This window comes from Mustelus asterias, chromosome 3, assembly GCF_964213995.1.
Source record: "Mustelus asterias chromosome 3, sMusAst1.hap1.1, whole genome shotgun sequence".
Classification (NCBI taxonomy): Eukaryota; Metazoa; Chordata; class Chondrichthyes; order Carcharhiniformes; family Triakidae; genus Mustelus; species Mustelus asterias.
The window spans coordinates 45,675,739-45,699,878 of NC_135803.1; the positions used below are offsets into that span (position 1 = coordinate 45,675,739).

Sequence of the window (24,140 nt, forward strand, 5' to 3'; positions counted from 1 at the left end):
TCCTCCTACCCCCCCCTCCCCAACTCCTCAGATCCTCCTACCCCCCCCCTCCCCAACTCCTCAGATCCTCCTACCCCCCCTTCCCCAACTCCTCAGATCCTCCTACCCCCCCTTCCCCAACTCCTCAGATCCTCCTACCCCCCCTTCCCCAACTCCTCAGATCCTCCTACCCCCCTCCCCAACTCCTCACAACACCCCCCCTCACTTAAAACCCCTCACAACATCCCCCTCACTCAACCCTTCACATCCGCCTCTCACACCCCCTCACTCCAAACCCCTCACATCCCCTCACTCCAAACCCCTCACATCCCCTTCACTCAAATCCTCACATTCCCCCCTCACTCCAAACTCCTCACATTTTCCCCCTTCCCCCTCAATGCTGGAGAATTGTATTTTGTTTTTTTTGAGGGTGAGGTCTCACACTCACTGGTGCTAAACATTTATTTTTACATTGTAAATGGGATCGGAATTCTTGTTTAAGTCGGGTTTTTTTAAATGAAAGTGTCTTTGTGTGTGTGTGTGTGTGCTGGGGGGGGGTGTTGAGCAGCACCGGGCCAGTTGAATGTTTACTTTTACTGGCGGCTGTTTGGTTTGTTTGACTCATTTTGAGTCAGGAAAGTTTGGGGCGTTTATATTTTGCTTGTGGAGGCTGTCGAACTGGACTGACTGAGAATTGAGTGAGTGACCGCCCAATTCCTGAACCGCCCCGATCTCCTCGGCGAATTCCCCGCCCGCCTTCACGTAGGCTGCTCCGGGGGGAACATCCATTCTGCACGTCCGAGGTTTGGGATTAATTATCCTGAACATTGTTGGGAGCTCGCCCTACGTGCCGGGGCGAGTGGGAAATAGGAAGCCGAGGGATTTCGGTTTAAAGAGGACGTCCCCTCTTTTTTGTTGTTGAGTCTAAAGGTGTGGGTAGAAGTGGGAAAGCAACATTTTGTTTAATGACTGCCCAATCTCCCTGTCAACAGGTCGGCGAACTCGGCTTGCACAGAGTGGAAGAAGCAGCAGCAGCAACATGGAGAAGAGTTTGCATCCGTGCGGGCCCCCGGGTGAGCAGCCCACGCAGCTGGAGTGCCGCAGAGCCCCGGCGGGAAGCTTCCCCCCTGAGGTGACTCTCTCCTGCAAGGTGCCGCTCCTCAATACTTTCCTCAAGAAGAAACACGCGCAGAGGAAGCTGGAGGTGAGGAACCTCCGGGCGCTGGGATTGATCCTCACCAGCCTGCTGCGCTCCGACAAGCTGAGCGACGGGGTGTTCCTGTCAGGCGGCGGCTGTGTGGAGAACCGGAGCGGTTTGTTCGAACCTTTGAAGAAGGACTCGGGTGAAACTCAGGCATGCCCCAAGTCAGGAAATGATGTCTCCACACTGGTGCCATCTGCGGGAAGGCCAGGCCAGATGCAGCAGCTGCCAGCACTGGAACAGGAGACTGGGCTCCCAGCTGATCAACCCTTCGCCACAGAGGCATCTGCCATTATCTCCACTTCTGCAAACTTGCCATTCCAGAACTTGACACATTCCACCCAAGATGCTATCACCCCGGGGTGCTGTAGCAACATGGCCCAGCCTCATGCCAACAGCCTCTATCAGAACCTCTTCTGTCATGATCTACTGAGCCAGGTTAAGGCCGAGAAAGATTTAAAGACTGGCATTTTTCAGGATAAGAGTGAGGAGGCATCCATTGACCTTGTCTTTGATCTTTTGACTCAGTTACAGTACCACACCCACCAGGAAGATGGGGTAGAGATATGTGATGAATTTTTGCAAGGGATTTGTGTTTATGGGAATGATTGCCTGAAACATCACACAGTGCTACCTTATCACTGGCAACTGAGAAACATTGCAACTCAGACTTGGCAGGCAGTGCCTGATGAGGCGCAAGAACACTTAGAAAGACTGTACTGCAATCCCGACAATGACCAAGTCAAACTTCAACATCAGTAAGTAACAGAACATGGATAGCTTTACTATTGATCTTATTTTGAAAAAGTTCTCTTAATATATCCAAATATTGCCTACATTCAAATTAGCAATAAAAGTGCCTTCATTTGAGTTTGTCTGGTCATTTCCATGTGATGGTTTTTAAAAAAGAATATGCATGGAAACCTGTCTGAGTAAAGAGAATTGCTAGTTTTTTTATAGTTTGATAAAGGTGAGGCACTCATAAAGGAGCTGGCTTGAATGTCTGAATTGCAGTGAAGAGAAGCCCAGAGCGATTGTGATGTTGTGTTTCTCTAGTAACAAGATGTAGATAACAGCATGCTGCACCCTGCCAAAATACTTGTAAACAAGTTAGTGCTGCACATCACTTGCATGGTCACCGCACTATTTGGTTAGTGCTATTAATCATTTGCGGCAGTCTAGCTTTCATGAAAATTTGTTTGGACACAGAAAAATGTCTGTTCAGCACCTCTCTCATAGAAAGGTCGAGTAAAAGGCATCAGTAATCAACTGATCAGACATGTCTGCATAACTCTGACAAGTATTGGTGAATTTGCTTGACTGAATTACACACTTTTGGCCTTCAGCAACTGCATACAAATAAAATCCACCTATAATTCTTGTACAGAAATGGCTTAAAAGTGATGGTATGCAAACATGCAGTGATACATTCCAGATTTAAAATTCTAGAATGTAATGTGCTGGCTTGTACAGCTGCCGGTACTATACCAGCACATACCATTCCACTTTTGAACCTTGTTTATGTATCCTATCTTGTTAGGAACTGGGTGGCTTGTAATGATCCTTCAGGGCACTGGAGAAAATTTCAGGATTCTTGCTCACTGCCATTAGTAGAAAGCCAAAGTGGAGTTTTATTTTGTTTAATTTGTCTGTTTTTGCATCACAAAGCATTGGGAGGGACAGAGCTGATTTCCTCCCAGGCCTTTGTCAACTCTGCTGTTAATCTCGCTGCTTGAGACACATAGAAAAACTGGGATAATTCAACATCCCACACCATTTCTTTCTTCTGCAATGTCATGAAGCAACTCCACAGAACAGAGTTTAATAAAGAACACGTCTAGTTGTAGGGGCATCTTCATTTTCTATCACTGTGTGATTGGGAATTGGTGTGCCAATGTTGCAATCCACAGGCCATAGTATTTATGTAGCATGGTGTGTAGAAATGTTGACTCTATGAAACTCCCTGGGTCAAGAAATTGAGTTGGCATTTTTGAGAGCAATTTGTGATCGTTTTGTAATTATGGTGTTAATACTTAATGTTTTGGGGATAGTTGGATGGCTTCTTTCAATTATTATTGGACCATCATAATTCTTTTACTGTGTATGTCTTGCATTGAAAACTGAAAATAAAAGTAATTTTCAATTACTTGAAATGTTTGCATATCCTGATGGCACAATGGATGCAATACAAATTACACACATTTGATTTTGCAGGATAAGTACTATTTATGTTTTTGATCTATAATTGGACTTCTGAATCAGCATTTTATTAACGGAATGACCTGAATTGCATTTATAATTCGGACATATTCAACTGACATAATAAATTATCAGTTGGTTTCAACTAAAAATCAGTATTGCCACTTATCTGCTTGCATTTGTAATTTGTATATTTTGGGTAGACAGGAACTGCTGGGATTCTTGTACTACAGAGTGCAACCCTTGCATTTGAATCAGTACAATGTCAAGGTGATTGTGTTCCAGTAATGTCTGTCACTGTTCCTCATCTTCGATCAATTAGTTCCCAAGAGCACAAAAATAGTTGGTCTTGTTTTTTTTTAAATGAATTTTTTTTTATAGATGGAGTGCCTGTCTTTGGAATAGTTAGTCAGGTAGAACATTGTATGAAATTGCCTTTTTAAAGATGGAGTTTGTAGGATCCAAAATCAACTCTTGATACATCCTAATATGTGATGCATTGCTAGAGCTACTGGTGACCAGTTTAATATACTGGAAGTATAGTCACTACTTTATGCTAGTTACATCTTGTGCACATAAATGTCTTTATTTTGAGCCTTTTTCTGGAAGCGGTACTAGTGTTAATGACAATTATTTTCAAATAAACACCTGAAAAGTTTGGACCAAAATGTTGTTTTCTTAGATAGTGTGTGTGTTGGCTGCAAAATAAGATCATGCTAACATAAAATGGAAATATGTTTTTTGAGTCTTAATTAGTACAAAACAGTTTCCTTAATAGGACAAGGTGAATGGGGAGGCTCTTGGACAGATCATTATTATTTTTTTAAAAGCTGTATTATAATCTACTGATTTGAATCTGGATGGACTTTCTCCAAGGATTGTGCTTGCACTCATCTGTAATTTTGCTAACTGGTTTAAATTTGTCGGTTTTGCTTGTTAAAAATGTAATTATTATAGAGACATATTTTCACAGTTGCTATGCAGGCCAGTGGTGCAAGCAGTAACAAAATAATGCACAGGTCACAGCTGGATGTGAGATGAATTGCAGTATGAGTCACTAGCAACATAAATTGTACATGTCCAACCAATTAGAACTCTGCAAGCTATCTTTCTGTGTCAGGGCTCTGTAGGGCATGTGGGAATGTCTCTGAACCATTTCAAAAGATCAGTCACTAGCCTCAATATATGTGAATTCCTGATATTCTGGAAACTTCACACAATATAATAAACTACAGGAAAAAATATGAAGAAAGGGAGTCAACGCTTTTTTTTGCAGTAAGCTATACTGTTGAAAATGTTGAACACTGGTTCTGCTGCTGATGTACACCAAATAGACCCATCATAAATGAGAGCTGTCTTTATATAGAGCCTTTCACATCAAAAAAATCTCAAAGCACTTTACATAATGAATTTCTTGGAAATATACAAAGATACATGATGGAAAGACCAATCCTGGTTAATTTTCCACTTTCAATCCTCTTAGCCAAAATCTGCAACTCATTTCCTAACTCTCTCAAAGTCATGCTAAACTGTACTCGCTGACCTAGTTAAGCAACACGTTGATTTAAAATTTCCACCCTTATTTTAGAATTCCTCTGCCTCTTGGACGTGCATTTTCCTTCAGCCTCAGAACCTCCAATATACCCGCACTGCTCCCGTTTTGACCTCGAGCATTCCTGATTTAATCATTTACCTTTTGGCAGTGCACATTCAGTTGCCAAGACCAAAACCCTGAAATTCTCTCCTTAAATCTCTCCTCTCTAGCTTCCTTTCCTCCATTAACTCACTCCTCCTGACTAAGCTTTTGGTCAGCTGCCTTAATATATTTTTACACATGGGCGGGTATCAAATTGCGTTTTCTAACACTCCTACATCACACCTTGGGATGTTTTACTACATAAGTATATGTTCTTGTTATCTGGTTGATCAAGCCTGTTGCACACAGTCACATCAGGATTACACACCCTGACCCATCAGCAGCCAAATATAGGAGGCAAAAAATTTAAAACCTCAAAGCCAATTGGGAGGAGGTGGGGGTTGAAATACGGATATTCTTATTCATTGGGAATCTGGCATCACTGGCCAAGCCAGAATTTATTACCCTTGAGAAGGTGGAGGTGAGCTGCCTTCAAATTGCTGCAGTCCATGTGATGCAGGTATACCCACTTTGCTGTAAGGGAGGGAGTTCCTCTCATTCCCTTTTTGAATGAACAAAATTCATTCAGAAGAACATACTGACCAAGCTTACATAACCAGATATTTTATCTACCTTTAGTAGGACGTGATCTCTATCCTAGCCAAGAACTGGTTTAGCTCTTTTTTTTTTTGAAAATATGTGGAGAATCAGGACTCATCGTATGAGTTAGCAACTTCTCTTGTAGATATATTGTTCTCTGGTAAAAGAACCCACCTAGCATGTAACCTAGCCCTACCCCTGCATGAAATTTCCATAAGAATCTGTCATCCCCACTCTATCAGTAGGAAGCAAATTGAGCCCTTTAACTGTTTTGTATATCTCTTTTCAAACTGCCTTGAAATTTGCACGTTGCTGAAGTGAATATATGCAACATTTTAAGCCTATCTGAGTAACCTGAGGCTCTTTAAGCTAGGAATCATTCCTGTGGCACTGCTCGGAATCTTTTCTGCAGCTTCTGTATCACTCGCCATATGAAGAGACAAAAACTGCAGTGTTTTAAATTCTTGTTTGAAATGCAATGACAAGATAGCAGCCATTGCTCCACAAATAGCCTTGAAATGAATGATCAGTCAGTGCTTGACTGAGAAATATTGGATATAAGACTGGGAGGTCTCCCCTGTTCTTCTTGTAGCACCATGGGGACTTTAACATCCACCAGAACAGACAGACAGAACCATGGTTTATTCTTTAATCCAAAGGAACAGTACTTCGGTCAATGTATCACATCCTTCGAACTGTCACTGAAGAGTCAAAATTAGATTATCAATTCAAGCTGTGGAGAGTTTGTAACCTTTTGACTTTGTTCATCACAACCTTCAGCCTCAGTCATCTTACCAGTTGGTGCAAGGAAGCAAGGGGGTGAGGAGTAGCTATGATGACATTGCTAACTATTTTGGGCAAACTAAGTTTTCACCTTTATGGTGCCTGTTTAACATCCTCCTGAGAAGAAACTGTTTCATGAATTCCAGCAGGAAGGGTGACTACATGTAGAATGTTGTTTTGCAATCCCAGTATTTTGAAAGTTTCAAATTAGTTCACAAAATCTTTCTGCGTGACGTCTACTTTAGAAATAACTCCAGAATATTTTTGTGAAATACACCTGATCGACATCCATCTTTGCACCATTAACCTGGCTGCTCTCTAATGGTATATGGGGGGTGGTAATGTCATTGGGTTGACAATGTCACAATGACTGGTTGTGTAAATAGGATTTGTTTGGTTAGAAACAGCTGACAACACAGGCTTATTAAAGTTCCTATTGTTTCTCCTAGGAACAGAAATAACCTTGAAATACACCAGCAAGAAGCAATAAATGCTGAGTTTAGCACTGTCTTGATCTCTGGAAACTTTGAAATGAACCGGTTCAAATCCATTTCCTCAGATTTGTACCTTTTTTAAAAAAATTATATTTGTGCAGTTTATACTTCAATGCATATTTATTTTTGCTCTGGACTTTTCTTGAGTCTTTTTGGACTCTCTTCTCCTCAGTTGAACAGTTGCTGAACTATGATTCCACTGCTCATTGTCCGACACCTCACACAATAGCAATTTATCCACCTATTCTAGATTGAGGGGCATCAAAGACAAATCTGATTTTTGTCTTCACTTGATGTCTGCATGTGCAACCTTTCTATTAAGGCTCACTGGATAATGTTTGGGAATGAGAAACAAGGTTAATTTTCTCACCGCTCAGAGATACACTGATGATGCTGAGACAACAAACTCCACACAGACCACGGATTGAATGTATGGCATTCCTAGCCCCTGTGATTACTTTCACACTGTCTTCAACTGATCCTTGGTTTCAGTCTGGGTTTTCCTTGTGCTAGTAAAATGTGTGTTGTGCACAGTTCCCTGAAAGTTGTCCTTTTTTTGCAATGAATTCTAAAGTGGATCTCGATTCGCTTTGCAAATAAAGAACATTTCTATTTAAAGTCAGGAATGTCCAGTATAAAGATTTCAGCCACAAGTGATAAGCACAAGGTGCAGTAAAAGTCAACATATTCTCAGTAACGTTTCAGACAACTATCAGTTGCTAGTGTACTACATTTATTCTCCTGTCTCTCCCAGTATCATTGAGTCATGATTTTTCAGCTCGATTTGTAACAATCAAGATGAGTTAAACTCAAGTTTGTTGAGATGGTTTCTTTTAGTTGGTCATTAGGGTTGAAATGAGATCAGTTTTTTTTTAAAGACGACACTGGATGGGCGAGGCTGTTGACATTTAGAGTTTTCTCTTTGTGTTGATGAGAACCGGGCAAGCTTGATGCAGTATTTGTAACTGCTTTTCCTCAAGTAGTGCAACTGTAAATATGCAGACTGGTCGAGACATTATTGTAGCATTTTACTGGATTATTTAGAAATAACTATGACTTGCCTTTGAGAAAAATGCAACATCATTTTTGAAATCAATCGTCTTGTGATGATGGGAATGACTGTGGCATGAAAAATATTACAAGCTTTCAAGTCTTTACACGCACAAGTGAACTTTCACCCATTTCCATAATTGCTGTTAAAGGGGCGTTGCCTCCACTGGGGAGTGTTTGGTTAGGTAAAGTTTCTGGAACAGGAATGAATAACACTGTCTGAAAATTCTGCTGAATTAGTATCCTATTGACCATAAAGGCAAACTTGCAATCTTTACAATTTGCAGGTTGGTTTTCTTTATGGGAAAAATAAAATTAATCACAAAAACAACATATGCTCTGAAGCAAGCTCACCTTTTGTTGGCTAGCAATCATCATAAGGAAATCCACATTTTTAAAATGTCCCAAATTTTATTTCTGTGTGCCTAGATTTCCTTTTATTTGTATTATATATCAGTATTAAACAAATTATTCCCTATTTTTCACAACAAACATAATCCAAGAATGCTGCGTTGATCTATCGATTGGGATTTAGTTAGGAGTGCTAGAGTTGTCTCCAGGATCTTGGCTTATCGAGTGGAACATTGACCAGGATTCCTGGTCCTGATTATTACTATGCTGAAAGATAAATGTGACTTGGTTTTGCTTTTCCGGTAAAGCATTTCACAATGGAGTATATTTCTTAAACTTAATGATGTTACCAAAATGGATGAAAAGGAGGAGGAGAAAAACCTATTTACCATTCTGATGCATGTGGGTTTGGTGAAGTGGTATTTATGGAATCGATCATATACAAACATACAAATTAGGAGCAGAAGTAAGGTATTCAATCCCATGATCTTACTCTGTGATTCAATAAGATCATGGCTGATCTGTTTGTTTCAAATTCCATATTCTCATCTACCCCTTTGATTGATTGTCTTGCCTAACAAAAATCTCCCTCCGCCTTAAAAATATTCAATGACTCCACTACCTTCTGAGGTAGAGTTCCAAAGTTGTTGCCCAGACCATTCAGGATCTTGTATACTTCAATTTAGTCATCCATCATTCTTCAAAATGCTAGTGGAAAGGAGACCAGTCTGTCCAATCTATACGACAACCTGCTCATTCCAGGCATCTATCTAGCAAACCTCTGAACCACCACCAATGCATTTACATATTTCTTTAAATAAGGAGACCAAAACTGCATACAGTATTTGAAATGTGGTCTCACTAATGCCCTGTATAACTGAAGCATAATGTCTACCTTAATGCTCAATTCCTCTTGCAATAAAGGCTAACATTCCAGTAGCCGCCTTAATTACTTGTTGTGCCTGCATACTAACTTTTTGTGACTTGCGCATGAGAACACTTAGATCCCTTTGCCCTGGAATTCTACAGTCTTTCTCTGCTTTATTCTTCCTGCCAAAAAATAAACAACTTCACATTTTCCCACATATTCCATCTGCCAGATTTTTTGCCCACTCACTCCACCTATCCATATTTGGCTGTAGCCTCTATGTCCGCTTCACAACATACTTAATTTCTTTCTTGTGACATCTGCAACATCAGCAGCCATCCCTTCACTGCACTCATCTAAGTCATTGATATGAATTGTAAAATGTTGAGACCCCTGCGGAACTCCACTCATCACACACTGCTAACCAGTAAAAGATTCATTTATGCCTATTTTGTTTTCTACCAGCCAAGCAATCTTCTGTCTATGTCAATATGTTGGCACAGTGGTTAGCACTGTTGCCTTACAGAGCCAGGGATCCGGGTTCGATTCCCAGTTTGGGTCACTGTGCGAAGTTTATCATAGAATCCTACAGTGCAGAAGGAGGCCATTCGGCCCATCGAGTCTGCACCAGCCACAATCCCACCCAACCCTATCCCCATAACCCCATGCATTTACCCTAGCTAGTCCCCCTGACAAAGGGCAATTTTAGTATTGCCAATCCACCTAACCTGCACATCTTTGGACTATGGGAGGAAACCCACGCAACACGGGAAGAATGTGCAAACTCCACACAGTTTGCACATTCTCCCTGTGTCTGCATGGGATTCCTCCGGGTGCTCCAGTTTACTCCCCCAGTCCAAAAGACGTGCTGGTTAGGGGCATTAGCCATGTTAAATTCTCCCTCCATATCCTGAACAGGCACTGAGTGTGGCGACGAGGGGATTTTCACAGTAACTTCATTTGCAGTGTTAATGTAAGCCTACTTGTGACGCTAATAAATAAACTTTTAAAACCATGAACTTTTATTTTCTGCAGTAACCTTTATTAATGTGGCACCCTATCAGTTGCCTTCTGGAAGTCGAAGTACAGTATGTCTACAGGTTCCCTGTAATCCACAGTGCATATTATTCCTTCATAGAACTCCCGTAAATTGGTTAAGTATGATTTCCCTTTCACAAAACCATGCTGACTCTTCCAGAGTTTCTCTAAATGTCCAGCTATAACCTCCTTAATGATCAATTCTAACACCTTTCCCATAACAGTTGTCAAACTAGCTAGCCTATTGTTTCCTGTTTTTTCTGCCTCCCTTCCTCCTTGAACAGAGAGCTTCTATTTTTGAGTCTGATGGAACCTTTCCACAATGTAGTGAATTTTGGAAAGTTAACACCAACACATCTACTTCATTAGGCACCTCTTTTTTAAGACCTTGGGGTGAAGTCAATCAGGACCTGAAGACTTGTCAGCCCACAGCTCCATTAGTTTGCTCAGCACTGCTTTGCTAATGATCATAATTTCACCAAGTTCCCCGCTCCCACCACCTGATTTACAACAATATTCCTGGAATCTTTTTTTTGTACCTTCTATAATGAAGACAGAAGCAACATTTTTGTTCCTTTCATCCTGCATTTCCCTATTGTCTACTATTAACTGCCCATTGTCACTTTCTAGAGAACCAACACTTAATTTAAATTAGCGGAACACTGGATGCTGGAACCTGAAACAAACAGAGAATGTTGGAAAAACTCAGCAGGTCTGGCAGCATCTGTATGGAGAGAAAACAGAGTTAATATTTCGAATCAGTTTAGCTCTTCAACAGAACTGAGGGACAGTCTGTTAGGTACTTTACTTTTTTCCTTTATAAATACCAATCAAAACTCTTACTGTCTCTTTTTACATTTTAACCAGCTTCCTTTCATACTCCAGTCTCTTTCTCCTGATTAACCTTCCAGTCGTTCTCTGCCATTCTTTATGTTCTGACCAAACATCTGACCTGCCACTCTTCTTTGCGCGGTTATGTTTTTTTTAATTTTAAGTTTGATGCTTTCCTTAACTTGGTTAGTTTACCATGGATGGTGGGTCCTCCCTTAGAATTTTTCTCCATGGTAGAAATATACCTATTCTGAGTATTCAGAAATATCTCCTTAAATAGCTGCCATTCCTCCTCTATTGATCCATCCTCAAGCCTAGTATCCCGGTTCAGTTCAGCTAGATGCCCATATAGTTGCCCTTATTTAAGTTTAAAATAGTACCCACTTCTCTTTCAAATTCAATCATATGGTTGTCACTTCTACCTGGGGTGCGTTTGCTCTGAGGTCATTAATTAATCAGTCGCATTTCACAATTCTGAATCTGATATAACCTGTTCTCTGGCTGGTTCCATAATGAGCTGCTTTAAGAAACTATCTCAAAAAGCATTCTATGAACTCTTCATCCAGACTATTACAACCAACCTGATTTTTCCAATTTATATGTAGATTAAAATCACCCATGATTATTGTCATCTCTTTATCACATGCACCCAATATTTCTTGTTGTATACTTTGTCCTAAATTGTGGTTACTGTTGGGGGTGGAGGGAGCTTTGGACGACTCCTACTGGTGATTTCTTTCCCCTAGTATTTCTCAACTCCACCGAAACTGGTTCTATGTCATGTCCTCCTGAATCAAAGTCATCTCTTAACAATTACATCAATGTCATCCTTGATCAACAGTATTACCCCTCCACTTTTACCTAGCACCTTATTCTTCTTGAATGTCATATATGCATTAATAATCATGACCGCAACCATGTGTCCATAATAGCTATCAGAACATGGGGGCGATTCTCCCATCCTGCTGCGCTGCTTTTGTAGTGCAGTGGGCCGGGAGACTCATGCGGAGGCCGTTTTGCGGGCTCCCCACTGGGCGCCATGGCCTCTGCGTCTCCCAGTACCAGATTTCCGGTGCCGTCACTCTGCGCCAGAAATCGGCGCGGAGCTGCATAATATATTCAAACTCTAATTTAAATCTACTTCAAATAGCATGAGCGGGCTCGGGACTAAAATCTCCGGGCCCACGAGCCCCTCTTTCTCACCTCCCCCCACCCCCCCCCCCCCCAAAACTCCGGGCCAGGAGTGGCTCACTCCAGCGGGGTTTAGTATAGCTCCCCAATCGTGGGAACTGGCAGCCCAACCCCGTTAGTGAAGGGGGACAATCGAGGCCCCCCCAGAGGGTCAGTGCCAGGGGAGATGTCCCATGGGCATTGCCACCTTGGCAGTGTCAGTCTGGGACACCTGGCACTGCCTAAGGGGCAAAATGTCAGTGCCCAAGGGGCACCTTGGCACTGCCCATTGGTCGCTGGGCAGTGCCAAGGGGGCAGGCCTAATGAGGGGCAAGGCCTGATGGGAGGTGGGGGTGATGGGTAAGGGTGGGAGATCCTGCTGCCACTCTTCATTTAGGCTGAGTGACAGAGGGAGCGAGGCCAGCGATCGGGCTAGCCAACTTGTGGGGGTATCCGGACTGAGGGGGTGTTGGGGCAGGGGGAGGAGTGTTGAGGCTAGCCCAGGGAGGGAGGGCAGGGGGTTGCACTGCCAGCGATGCGGGGGTCGTGGGGCTGGCCAACAATCAGGCAGGTGGCAGACAGGGGCCACTGTGCATGCACCGATCTCGGCACTGACAGATCGGCGCATGTGCAGTGGCTCTCTCAGCACTCTGCTGCCGGCCTCTCCAGCGGGAATATGCCCACTGATTTTTCATGTGATTCACACTAATGCACCCTGCAATGCACAGTGTGGGAGATTTATTTTGAAACTCCCACTGAAAAAACCAGTGGGATTTACTCCAATTTTTACACAAATTTGGCACTTAGAATATTTTTGGGACAATCGCCCTACATATTTATTTACTTCAGTGTGTTCTGTCAGTTCATTTGCTTTAGGAATGCTGCGCACATTCAGATACAGAGCCTTTAGTTTTGTCTTTTTGTTACCTTTTATAACATCTAGACTTGACTATAGGTGTATTCTTAGGCTTTTTTCTCTCTGTCCCTGCCTTCCATTCTCTAACCCTCATTTCCCACATTAATATTTTGCTCTCCTACCTTAATTCTCTCTACTCTTTGATTTGCTACACCCGCCCAAGCTTGATCCCACTTGATGACACGAATTGCCCAATTATATTGGCATATTGCTTTCTGAAATGGTTCTCTTAAAGTTAGCTCATGTTTGCTTTAGAGTCAGTTTTTGTGCCGCCTTTGTTCAATACCTGACTGTTGCCTAATAGTCAGATAAGATCTTCATAGGCAATCATTGCAGAACCAATTCACTGCCTTTACAGGCATAGATGGAAGCACTTCAGTCATTTAAGTTTGGCTATGCTTTATGGATTACACCTACTTCTTAAATCTACTTGAAATACTTTGACTTCATATACTATTATGCATATAGCTGTTCCATTATGTACAAAGCAATTCAACTTTTAACAACAGCCTGTGCTCCAGGGAACAGGAGCACTCGTTAATAAGCTTAATTCTTTCAAAGCAAAGCAGTTTCCTTGGCATGCTTTTCTGGGCTAGGATGAACTTCAGACATCCTCCTGTTTTATGAATGAGAATGGTTAATATTCACAGAAAGTACCGGTGTGGTATCAATGGCTTCTTTCAGACAACTGTGGTTGTGTTCTGACTTTTTCAAAAGGCAACATCCAACTTGCTAACTCAGCTAGTTGGTCAGATTCCACTAAAGGAATCACTCTATTTTGCATGCAATAGAATATGGGTACTAAAATTAGTAACAGAAAGCAACAAATTTTCCACTTGTAGACAAGTTATTAGCAGTAGAATTACACCAAACCATATGAAAACCAGTTGGGGAGGATGAGGTTGGCTCATTCATGTCTATCTCTGAATGAATGCAAGATTCAATACCATCTGCTTTGTGTGACCTCACAAGACAAATTTCGCCCTCGTCATATGATTCCTTGATAGCACCAATCGTGAAAACATAGATGCAGCTAATGTTGACATCTAACAATCTTTGAAATGCCACATAATAGAGTTTTACCCTGATCTTAACCTAATGTTTTTCTTGACTTTGCAGTTTCAACTTTTAGAAACCAAGATAAACTTGGGTGGAAATGATGAGCAAATTTAATAATACGAGAGGTTAATACTTTGTAATTCATATAGTGTGGTCTCGGGTTTTGCTACCGGCAGATTTTGGCATCTGTTGAACACTTGTACTGCAGGTGGTTGTCGGTTTTGCATGTTGCAGCTCATCAATACTGAAAACAATAATGGCTGCTTTGTTCGAACAACTGCCCACCTTTCATTTTACTTGCGCAACTATTTATAATTGCATTTAGGACGTCAAAGGCATGACTTAACTGTACAAGTATGTATGTACAGTTGTCAAGGAACCTGAATGCTTGTGTCTGTAGGTCCATGGCATAAAGCAGCTCAATTTTGCAGTTTTATGTTAAGATTTTATTTGTGGGCTTATTTCATTCAGCCCAATGCATCATAATAAATCAGTCTTGCCTTTTTAATACTTATATTTTGCAAGTCTTCAACTTTATTAATACAACCCTATTCCAACTACAGAAAATAAAATCTGCATTTTGTAGGCTAAGTTTTCTCTACTAAATTCTAATAATCACCTCTAATTGCCATATCTTGGCTGTTGCACTGAGATCACTGTAATGAGAAGAATTCTGTTTTACAAATATTTCTGATTTAATCGTAGAATAAAATGTGGTGTTTCCAAGGATGGTAATTCCTATTTTTTTTTCTTTCATCAGGGGCTGTGTTTTCTCACTGGACTTTAACTTGATGACAGTTTACGGTGTAGAATTCAACCAAGTGAGGAGATTGTCCACCGTTTCCTTGGCAAATTCTGGTTCACAATTCCACACAGTTTGGAAGTATTATTGCAGGGAACACTTTGGCTGGAGGGAATACTCTGAGGTAATTTGGAATGCTGTCATGTTAGCCAATAGCTGAAATGTAGATTTTTGTCAAATGATCAAATTCCTGAAAATTGTAAGTGTTACATAATTTAAATAACATAGAAATGTTTAGATTGTAACAAATACTACTTCACATTCTGTTCCCATGCATGAAACTAAATTGTACCAAAAGGGCAATCGAAAGGTCATGGTACTCTTTTATTTTAGATTTATTATTGTTATTATTGGAAGAGCATGTTGAGCAACTTTTGCCAATTCATATATCCAAGAACCGTTTCAACAGAAAATGTAAATTATGAAGTTCTTTGAATAAATCAATTAAATTACAAAACCAAGATTATTTCTATGAACATAGCCATGAAGTAGTTGAGAACACAAGCCTTTGCTTAAACAGTTTGCATTGTGATATAAAAAGTAGGTACACATCTGATAAAAGCTAGAACTTTCACCACACAATTATGACATTAAAATTTGTTAAAAAGAACTACTGTGTCACATGTAGAAGATGGTTCATATCTCTATTAGTAACATTTTATTTCCTTATTACAAATGTATTAAATTTGCCATTTCTAGGCAGTTGTTCGATGCATCGAGGAAGCCTCATCCCGTGGTATGAGTGAGATCTGCTTTGTAATGCAGCAAAATAGGTATATCCTGAATTTAATGGAGGGCTTTCAGCAGAATGCTGTTTTTGGCACTCGGCGCCGAATCACCCGACGACCCTTATTTCGCTCGTCTGTACTGCTGTTACCCTGTTTACAGTAAGTTGAGCACTGAGTTTACTTGACAGAACAAATTAGCTTCTGACTAGGTTAATCAGTGGCATACCATTACAAATTCCAGTGGAAGTATTTTGTAAGAATATATTTGAAATTAAATTTATCTTTATGCAACATCAAGTTAAACATTTTTGCTGGGTAACTTTAGTCCGCCTAAAGTAATCCATTTGGAGCCACACTGTGCAAAATTATTACAAATCGTATGAATCAACAAGATTCCAATGTACCATCAAGTATTCCTTAGCTACTGATGTGTAAATCAGTGTGTTACCATATTCTGTAAGTGTATTACTCAATGTTAAAGCTACTTTGACAATATTTCCACAGAAGTAAAACTGTCACTGGTACTTGCATCTTTATCATTTCATATTCGACTAGCTTGGAATTTCCAAAGCGTTTGGCAAAGTCATATAAATAACTTGAATGACAACTAGATCGTTTTAAATAGCTTTACCTGAAAAATGTGGCTGAAGTGTTATTAAGCAGTGGTGAATCGTGGTTGTTTTATTTCCCTTAGTGCAAATAATATTTGATCCCTTTTTTTTTCTCTTTGGATTTATGTAATGGTTAAAAGTTAATTTTCTAATACTTAACAATAGGACTGAAAGTAAAAGGAGGCCATAGAATACAGTATACAACTTAGCTGAATGTCCGTGATGTATAAATCAAAGTAATCACTGTGTTCACCAATTGCCCTCTTTCACAGAAAAGGTCATAAAGCAGGGAATAATTGTGATTTTTTTTAACAATTTCTGTTCAGAAATCCCTTTTGTTTGGAGATGTGTGCCAAAAGAGTTTTTTTTCAGTTATCTAATGAGTAATTGTATATCTCCATCCGTAACTATGTAATGGCTACACAGTTATATATTTGTACATGCAGAAGGTTTAGAATAAAATGATTATCCTGAGCAGTGCTCTGAAACTTTAGCAGAAGTACTGTTTATGTTCTGTATTAATATGTCTCCTGCCTCATGAACACCATTAGATGTTATTGTTCCCCTCTTCTCCCCTCACAGTATTGTATCCTATAACAATGATTTCTGGATTCCTAATAGTTTACGTACATAATTCTCATTGCATTTTTAAATAAGTAATTCATTGGTTGTGAATTGCTTTCATATATTCCTACTGATTACAACAACAATCTGCGGGCCCCATACAGATTATTTTTTACCTGGTCCAACCCAGTCTTTGTTCTGTCATGTCTGCCTTTTAAGCAAAAAGAGGCACCAAGTGGCAGTTTCTTGTCTACAAGCATTTGAAAGAAATAAAGAGCAGGGTTACAGGTATAGAACAAGGAATAGGAGTAACTAGATTGTTCCTCGGAGAGGTAGTGTGGACTCGATGGGCTGAATGCTCTCATAATGATTCTGTGACTCATTCCTGGTCTTTAAAGGTCTGAGAGTAGCTCAAACCTCTGGTGCCTTTTTGGCACAGTAAGAAGTTTAACAACACCAGGTTAAAGTCCAACAGGTTTATTTGGTAGCAAAAGCCACACAAATTGCTACCAAATAAACCTGTTGGACTTTAACCTGGTGTTGTTAAACTTCTTACTGTGTTTACCCCAGTCCAACGCCGGCATCTCCACATCATGCCTTTTTGGCAAGCAGTGCAAGTTAAACTGGTCCAAATGAAATTCAAGAAGTTTTGTAAATTGTGTGAGCCAAAGTTATGCTGAGATTTGAATTTCCTGTGTCAACCTTAATGAATTATTGTTTAAGTATATGTGTGCTTTGGAAGAGGAGAAGAAATGGCACAATTTCCAGTTTAACTAAAATGATGGTGTGCTGCCATCTGTGGGCCAGCCGTAGGTCAAGGGTATCGAGCATTTTTGCTACTGAGTCAGAAGGTTTTGGAGCCCCACTGAAGGGATTTGAGTGCTCTATGCAATCTAGATTGATACTCCAGTGCAGTGAGGAGGTGCTGCAGTATCGAAGGCAATGTCTTTCAGGTGAAATTTAAACTGAGACTCTGTCTGCCCTCCCTGATGGAGATAAAAGTACTATTTTGAAAAATAGTGGACTTCTGTGTTCAGCCCAATATCTATCCATCAACTAACGCTATCAAAAACAGATTACCTGGTCACTATCAGATTATTGGTTGTGACAGTTTTCTGTGCCTAAATTAGCAGCTGAATTTCTTACAATACAACTACACTCCTTAAAGCACTTCATTAGCTGTAAAGTAATTTGGAACATCATGAGGTTGTTAAAGGTGCTATAGAAATGCCAGTTCTTTATTTTCTTTTATCTTGGATCGCAGGAATTGTGTTCATTCAGCCAAAATTTGAGCATAGCCTGTTCGTGCACGTACCTTGATCAGACAAAAGTTCTTTCTGCTCACTGATACCTGCCTTTCATGGGCCTACCTTCTACAGGATAATCCATGAAGTTGGATTGATGATTCTGTGGAGAAATCTATCACGTTACTTTCCCAATGGGCCAGAGAGATAGAATGCAGAAGGGACCATTCCAATATTTGATAGAAAAATAAATAATTTTCCATGTATTGAATGTTATACTGTGGTAATGAGGTTTCACTTCTATTTAATGGCCCCAGTATGCAGTTTTAGTTTTTAAAAATTAGCGTTAAGACATTATACTTTGTCTCACTTTCATAAGCACTATATAGATGACTTGTAAATTCTGTAAATGTAAAGATTGAATAGCATGTGAATTGGATCATTACCCTTCCACTTATGGGTTCTTGTTTGATGCAGCCCAGGCTACAGGAATTAAAGACTCCTTTCCCTGTCACTACAAAGAGAAGTACTTGGGTAGTTTCAATTCCATTCCTACTAAATGCTGGTCCACTTGTACAGGGTTTCATCCTGTTGAAATTTCTCAAACTTCAAACGTGAGCTTTTTTTTTGAAGAGCAGTGATTGTTGTTAGATGTTCAGATCAGAGAACCATTCTGCCCCTTCAATGTTTCATTGGCATCAGATGAATGACCAGCTAGTCTATCATGGTTACATCGAGGAAGAAATTTATAATGTCTTCAGGGGATCTTTAATGCCTAACTGAACCATCAAAACTGGCAGAAAGGGCTCCAGTTTAATGTCTCCGCAACAATGCAGCATTCTGAGTGTCACCTTCGACTTTGAATTGAAACCCAAAAAAGGCTGATAGGCTACCACAGGATTGGCAGTTTCATTCTGAGAGGCCAAAAGGATGGCTGATGTGGGAAATTGAAAAATTCAAATTGAATCAGTAGTGTTTTTCTGAGGCTGGACACAAGGTAGACGTTTGGGTAGAGAAGATAGAGTTTTATTCTCCATCTAGCTGTTGAAAAATCATTAAAATCTGTCTATTGCTGTGTTATGCTACCACTCAAGGGTAGTATCAGATTGACGGTTTTATTTTTTTCCTAGGACTTTAGCTGGTACGTCCGGCAGTCTTACAAAGTTACCAGATGGATCACTTTCTCAACAAGTGAACTTTCCTGCTGTCTCTTCCCACTCAAAACTCTATCCTGAAACATGGATCTCAATGGAACTATCAGAAGATTTCATTCAAGTGCCTGTTTCCATAGAAGACAAAAGCTATAGAACTGTGTATAATCTTTTCCACAAAACAATACCAGAAACCAAATTTAGGATTTTAAATATACTAAGGGTGCAAAACCCATATCTTTGGGAAAAATACAAAAGGTAAGAGGTTGGATTGTATTATTAAAATGTTAGAATCATTATATATGCTGCTACCTGAATTTGCATCTGAATTATGAATACTATTCATTGTGCTGCAGCGTGTACAGATTATGACTCAACATTGGTTATGATGTGCAATGCCTGGCTTGTTTCATTACTGGTCTATTCTTACATTTGATATTGTGAACAGAGGTGGATATTAGAAACAAAACTGGATCTAGCAAAGGTAGTGCAAGTACTAGGAGTTCATATCTAAATATTTATCTTCCATCTATAGCCAATCTGTTCTGTGGAAGATGAAGGATTAAAGCATGAATTAGTTTGCTTAACTTTTAGTTGAAAAAATGATTCATATCTTTTGATTGCAAAAAATTTATTAGAAGTTTGTAACTTTGCAATGAGGTGGCTTGTTTTACCCTGGAGTGTTAATTGACATTTGCTTTTGAGCTCCTTTGCTCTGTTAAATTGCAGCAATATCTATTTGTTACAATGCACTGCTGGCAGCTGGCTTGTAATCAATAATCTTTTGACTTTGCACTCCTAGCAGGGATACTTGTCTGTTGAGAGCACATATCTGAAATTCTGGAGCAAGCTCGTCATAATTGACAAACCATTAATTAAAATGGTCAGAGAATCATGGATTGTGCGAAGCCACATTTTCCATAAATGGTCCGAACAAGTGAGGTTCCTGTCAACTATGTGATCTTGGAGAGTTAGCCCTGTAATGTGAGAGACAGAAGACCAAAGTAGCACTGGAATAGAGCAGAATATTTTAACAAAGGTAGTAAAGATCCCAGATCATTACAGAGAAAAATTAGTGTGATGTTGTACATTGGTTACATTTTCTGCTCACTGCCTAGGTGTAAAACTGCTATTGCAGATTGGTCACTTGGTTTGGAAACTAAACTCTCTAACTTTCAACGATTAAAATCAATGAAAATGAAAACTGGGTGGATGATCTGTGATGCCATATTCATACCAACAAATCCTGACTGCTATAAAAGCAGAAAGTGCTGGAAAAACTCAGCCGGTCTGGCAGCATCTTTGGAGAGAGAAACAGTTGACGTTTCAAGTCCAATTCGACTCTTTGGAAGTCACTTGTGAAGAACAGTCAATTTGGACTCAAAATGTTGGTTGAAATTTTTCAGCGATTCTCATCAGTGAGATTTCCAGTCCTGCCTACGGCAAACCCTGCCTTGAGTTCCCCGGCGGCAGAGGGTGTAAACAACAGGAAAGCCCATCGACAGAGGCAAGGCTGGAAGATCCTGCCACCAGCCAAAGGCAGGCCAATGCAAAACACACCACGGAGGTGGGGGTGCAAAAATCCTGCCCATAACTCTGTTACTCTTTCAACGGATGCTGCCAGACCAGCTGAGTTCTAGCACATTTCAGATTTCCAGTATTTTGCTTTTATTTGAGTCCTGACTGGTATCACAATACCAGTGGCAACATATGTAATGTAAAAAATTAGTTTAGAAGCAGAACAGAATTATTCTTCAAGACCTGGCTGTAAAACAAAATCCAGTGTTAGAACTAGTGTAGCCATCCAATATGAGATTCACCAAAGTAAATATGGATCATAAATGACAGTTGATTCTTCTGATGTCATCCCTGACTTAAATGGGACAAGGTGGGAAGTACAAGGTGTTACCCAAAACAAAATTAACTCTGGAAGACTGGAACTGGTAGAAATGGCAGTAAGCTTAGTATCAGTTAAGGCATACTTACGAAATGCTGAAAAGTTGGGAGGAATAGGGGTCCAAAGGGACTTGGGAATCTATGTGCATATATAATTTAAGATGTCATGGACAGATACAACCAATAATCAAAAAGGTTAATGGAATGCTGGCCCTTAGCAGACTAAATTACAATGTACAGAAGCTAAATTTGCCACTGATACCAAGATGGGTAGGAAATTAAGTTGTAAAGAATCTACAAAGGGATATAGTTTGGCTTGGTGACCAGACAATGATTGGGCAGGCCGGAGTTTAATATGGGAAAATATGAACTTGTCCACTTTGGCAGGAAGAGTAGAAAAGCGGTATTTTATTGAAATGGAGGGAAATTGCAAAATTCAGTGGTACAGAAGGATCTGGGTGTCCTGGTACATGAATCTCAAAAAATGAGTATGCATGTACAGCAAGTGATTGGGAAGACAAATGGAATGTTGACATTTATTGCAAAGGGTATGGAATATAAAGGGGGGAATTTTACTACAGGGCTTTGGTGAGGTCGCATCTGGAGTGTTTTATGTTCAGTCTTGATCTCCTTATTAAATTGCATTGCAAGCTTTCAAAGAAGGTTCACTCAACCCATTCCTGGGATGAAGGACTCGGGAAGGAATTTTACCATTGGAATTCAGAACAAAAAGTGGTGATCTTATTGAAATATAGGGCGGAATTTAAATATCACAACGGTGAGAATACCGGAGTGATCTGCGCCAGTCAAGCACGCTCTGCACCACAATCAGTCAGTTTTTGGGAGAGTTATGAGTTGCATGCTGGTACTGAATGGGTACTGATCTCTCAATGCACCTCCCCCTGACAGGGGTCACCAGCATTGGGGCCCACCTCCCTGCATGACCCCCCTGCACGACTTCTCCACATCATCACCCCCCTGCATAGCCCCCAGACCCCACCTATTTGGCACTGCCCTGGCACACTGGCAGTGCCGAACTGACACTGCCGATGGGCTTGGTGGGCACTGCTCGGCCATGCCCCCAACTACCTAGGGCTTCAATGGTCTCCAAGCCCCCAGGTGTGGCCATTGCGTCTGGCCTCCGCTAGTGGAGACCAGGACTGATTTTCAGGAGGGAGGGGCAATAATTTGCCCAACTTGCTGACGCGATTGCAATCCAGTCAATCTTGAGCTAATCTGTGCCCTTTCTGGGTGGGATCCGGTTTGCACCAGTAGAAAGAGACTGGGATGATTGCAAACTGTTTGGCTCCAGGTGCGGAATTATTTCTTTTTCAGCCCAGCACGCTATTTTCACGGATCAGCGTGGTCTGCGCCATATGTGCTGAGGTCAGAAAATCGCCCCTTTGATATTTGTTACAGAGGGACATAGATAGGATGCAAGACTGGGCAGAGAAGTGGCAGATGGACTTCAACCCAGATAAATGCGTCGTAGTCCATTTTGGTAGGACAAATGGGATGAAGGAGTACAATATAAAGGGAAAGACTCTTAGTACGGTAGAGGATCAGAAGGACCTTGGGGTCCGGGTCCATAGGACTCTGAAATCGGCCCCGCAGGTGGAGGAGGTAGTTAAGAAGGCGTATGGTGTGCTGGCCTTTATCAATCGAGGGATTGAGTTTAGGAGTCTGGGGATAATGATGCAGCTATATAAGACCCTCGTCAGACCCCACTTGGAGTATTGTCCTCAGTTCTGATCGCCTCACTATAGGAAGGATGTGGAAAAGATTGAAAGGGTGCAGAGGAGATTTACAAGGATGTTGCCTGGATTGAGTGGCATGCCTTATGAGGATAGGCTGAGGGAGCTCGGTCTTTTCTCCTTGGAGAGACGAAGGATGAGAGGAGACCTAATAGAGGTGTATAAGATGTTGAGAGGCATAGATCGGGTGGACTCTGAGGCTTTTTCCCAGGGTGGAAATGTCTGCTACGAGAGGACACAGATCTAAGGTGCTGGGGGGTAGATACAGGGTAGATGTTAGGGGTAAGTTTTTCACACAGAGGGTGGTGGGCGAGTGGAATCGGCTGCCGTCAGGGGTGGTGGAGGTGAACTCAATAGGGTCTTTTAAGAGACTCCTGGATGAGTACATGGACGTAATAGGATGGAGGGTTTTAGGTAGGTCTAGAAGGTAGGGATGTGTTTGGCACAACTTGTGGGCCGAAGGGCCTGTTTGTGCTGTAGTTTTTCTATGTTTCTATGTTCTATATCCTGTGGGGATTTGATAGAATGGATACTGGGAGCATGTTTCCTCTTGTTGGAGAGACTAGAACCAGGGACACTGTTTTAAAATAAGGAGTCTCCTTTTTAAAAAGATGTGGAGAATTGTTTTTCCTCTCGGAGGATTGTTAGTCTGTTGAATTTTCTTCTCTTCTCCAGAAAGCACTGGAGGCTGGTTCATGGAACAAGGCTGAATTACATAGATGTTTGATGAGACAAGGTTTTGTGGGTAGACAGGAAAGTGGAGTTGAGACCTCAACCAGGTCAGCCATGATTTTATTGACTGGTAGAACGAGCTTGAAGGACCAAATGGTCTACACCTGCTCCTATGTTCTAAGGGGTTAGTAATCATGCTGCAGCAATACAAAGCTTTGGTTACTGTGTCCAGTTCTGGGGCCCACAACTTACGAAATATTGTTGAAATAGCATTGGAGGGAGTGCAAAGTCGATTTACTTGATACTTGAGCTGCAAGTTATGAGAGATTACACAAGCTAGTGTTGCGTTCCCTGGAATTTAAAAGAATTTGTTGAAATTTTTCAAGAAGTTAATGGAACTGATAGGGTAGATTTAATAATAAGTCTCAGACTGAGAGATATAGACTAAAATAAAATATTTTTCAAGAGAGAAATGTGGTAGAAGTTTGGAACTCTCTTCTGCAAACAATAGTTGATGTTGGGTCAACTGTAATTGTAAAGCTG

At 40.9% G+C, this 24,140-nt stretch overlaps 1 protein-coding gene across 2 annotated transcripts in view; it reads left to right on the forward strand.

Moving 5' to 3' along the window:
- Positions 1 to 24,140, forward strand: part of tiparp (TCDD-inducible poly(ADP-ribose) polymerase) — a 28,579-nt gene that overhangs the window by 914 nt on the left and 3,525 nt on the right. For both annotated transcript variants that reach the window (XM_078208284.1, XM_078208277.1), the window contains exons 2-5: positions 972 to 1,938; positions 14,936 to 15,101; positions 15,677 to 15,864; positions 19,255 to 19,533. In XM_078208284.1, the coding sequence (XP_078064410.1) occupies positions 1,019 to 1,938; positions 14,936 to 15,101; positions 15,677 to 15,864; positions 19,255 to 19,533 (1,553 nt within the window). In that variant the 5' untranslated portion in view covers positions 972 to 1,018. The remainder of the gene's footprint in view (positions 1 to 971; positions 1,939 to 14,935; positions 15,102 to 15,676; positions 15,865 to 19,254; positions 19,534 to 24,140) is intronic.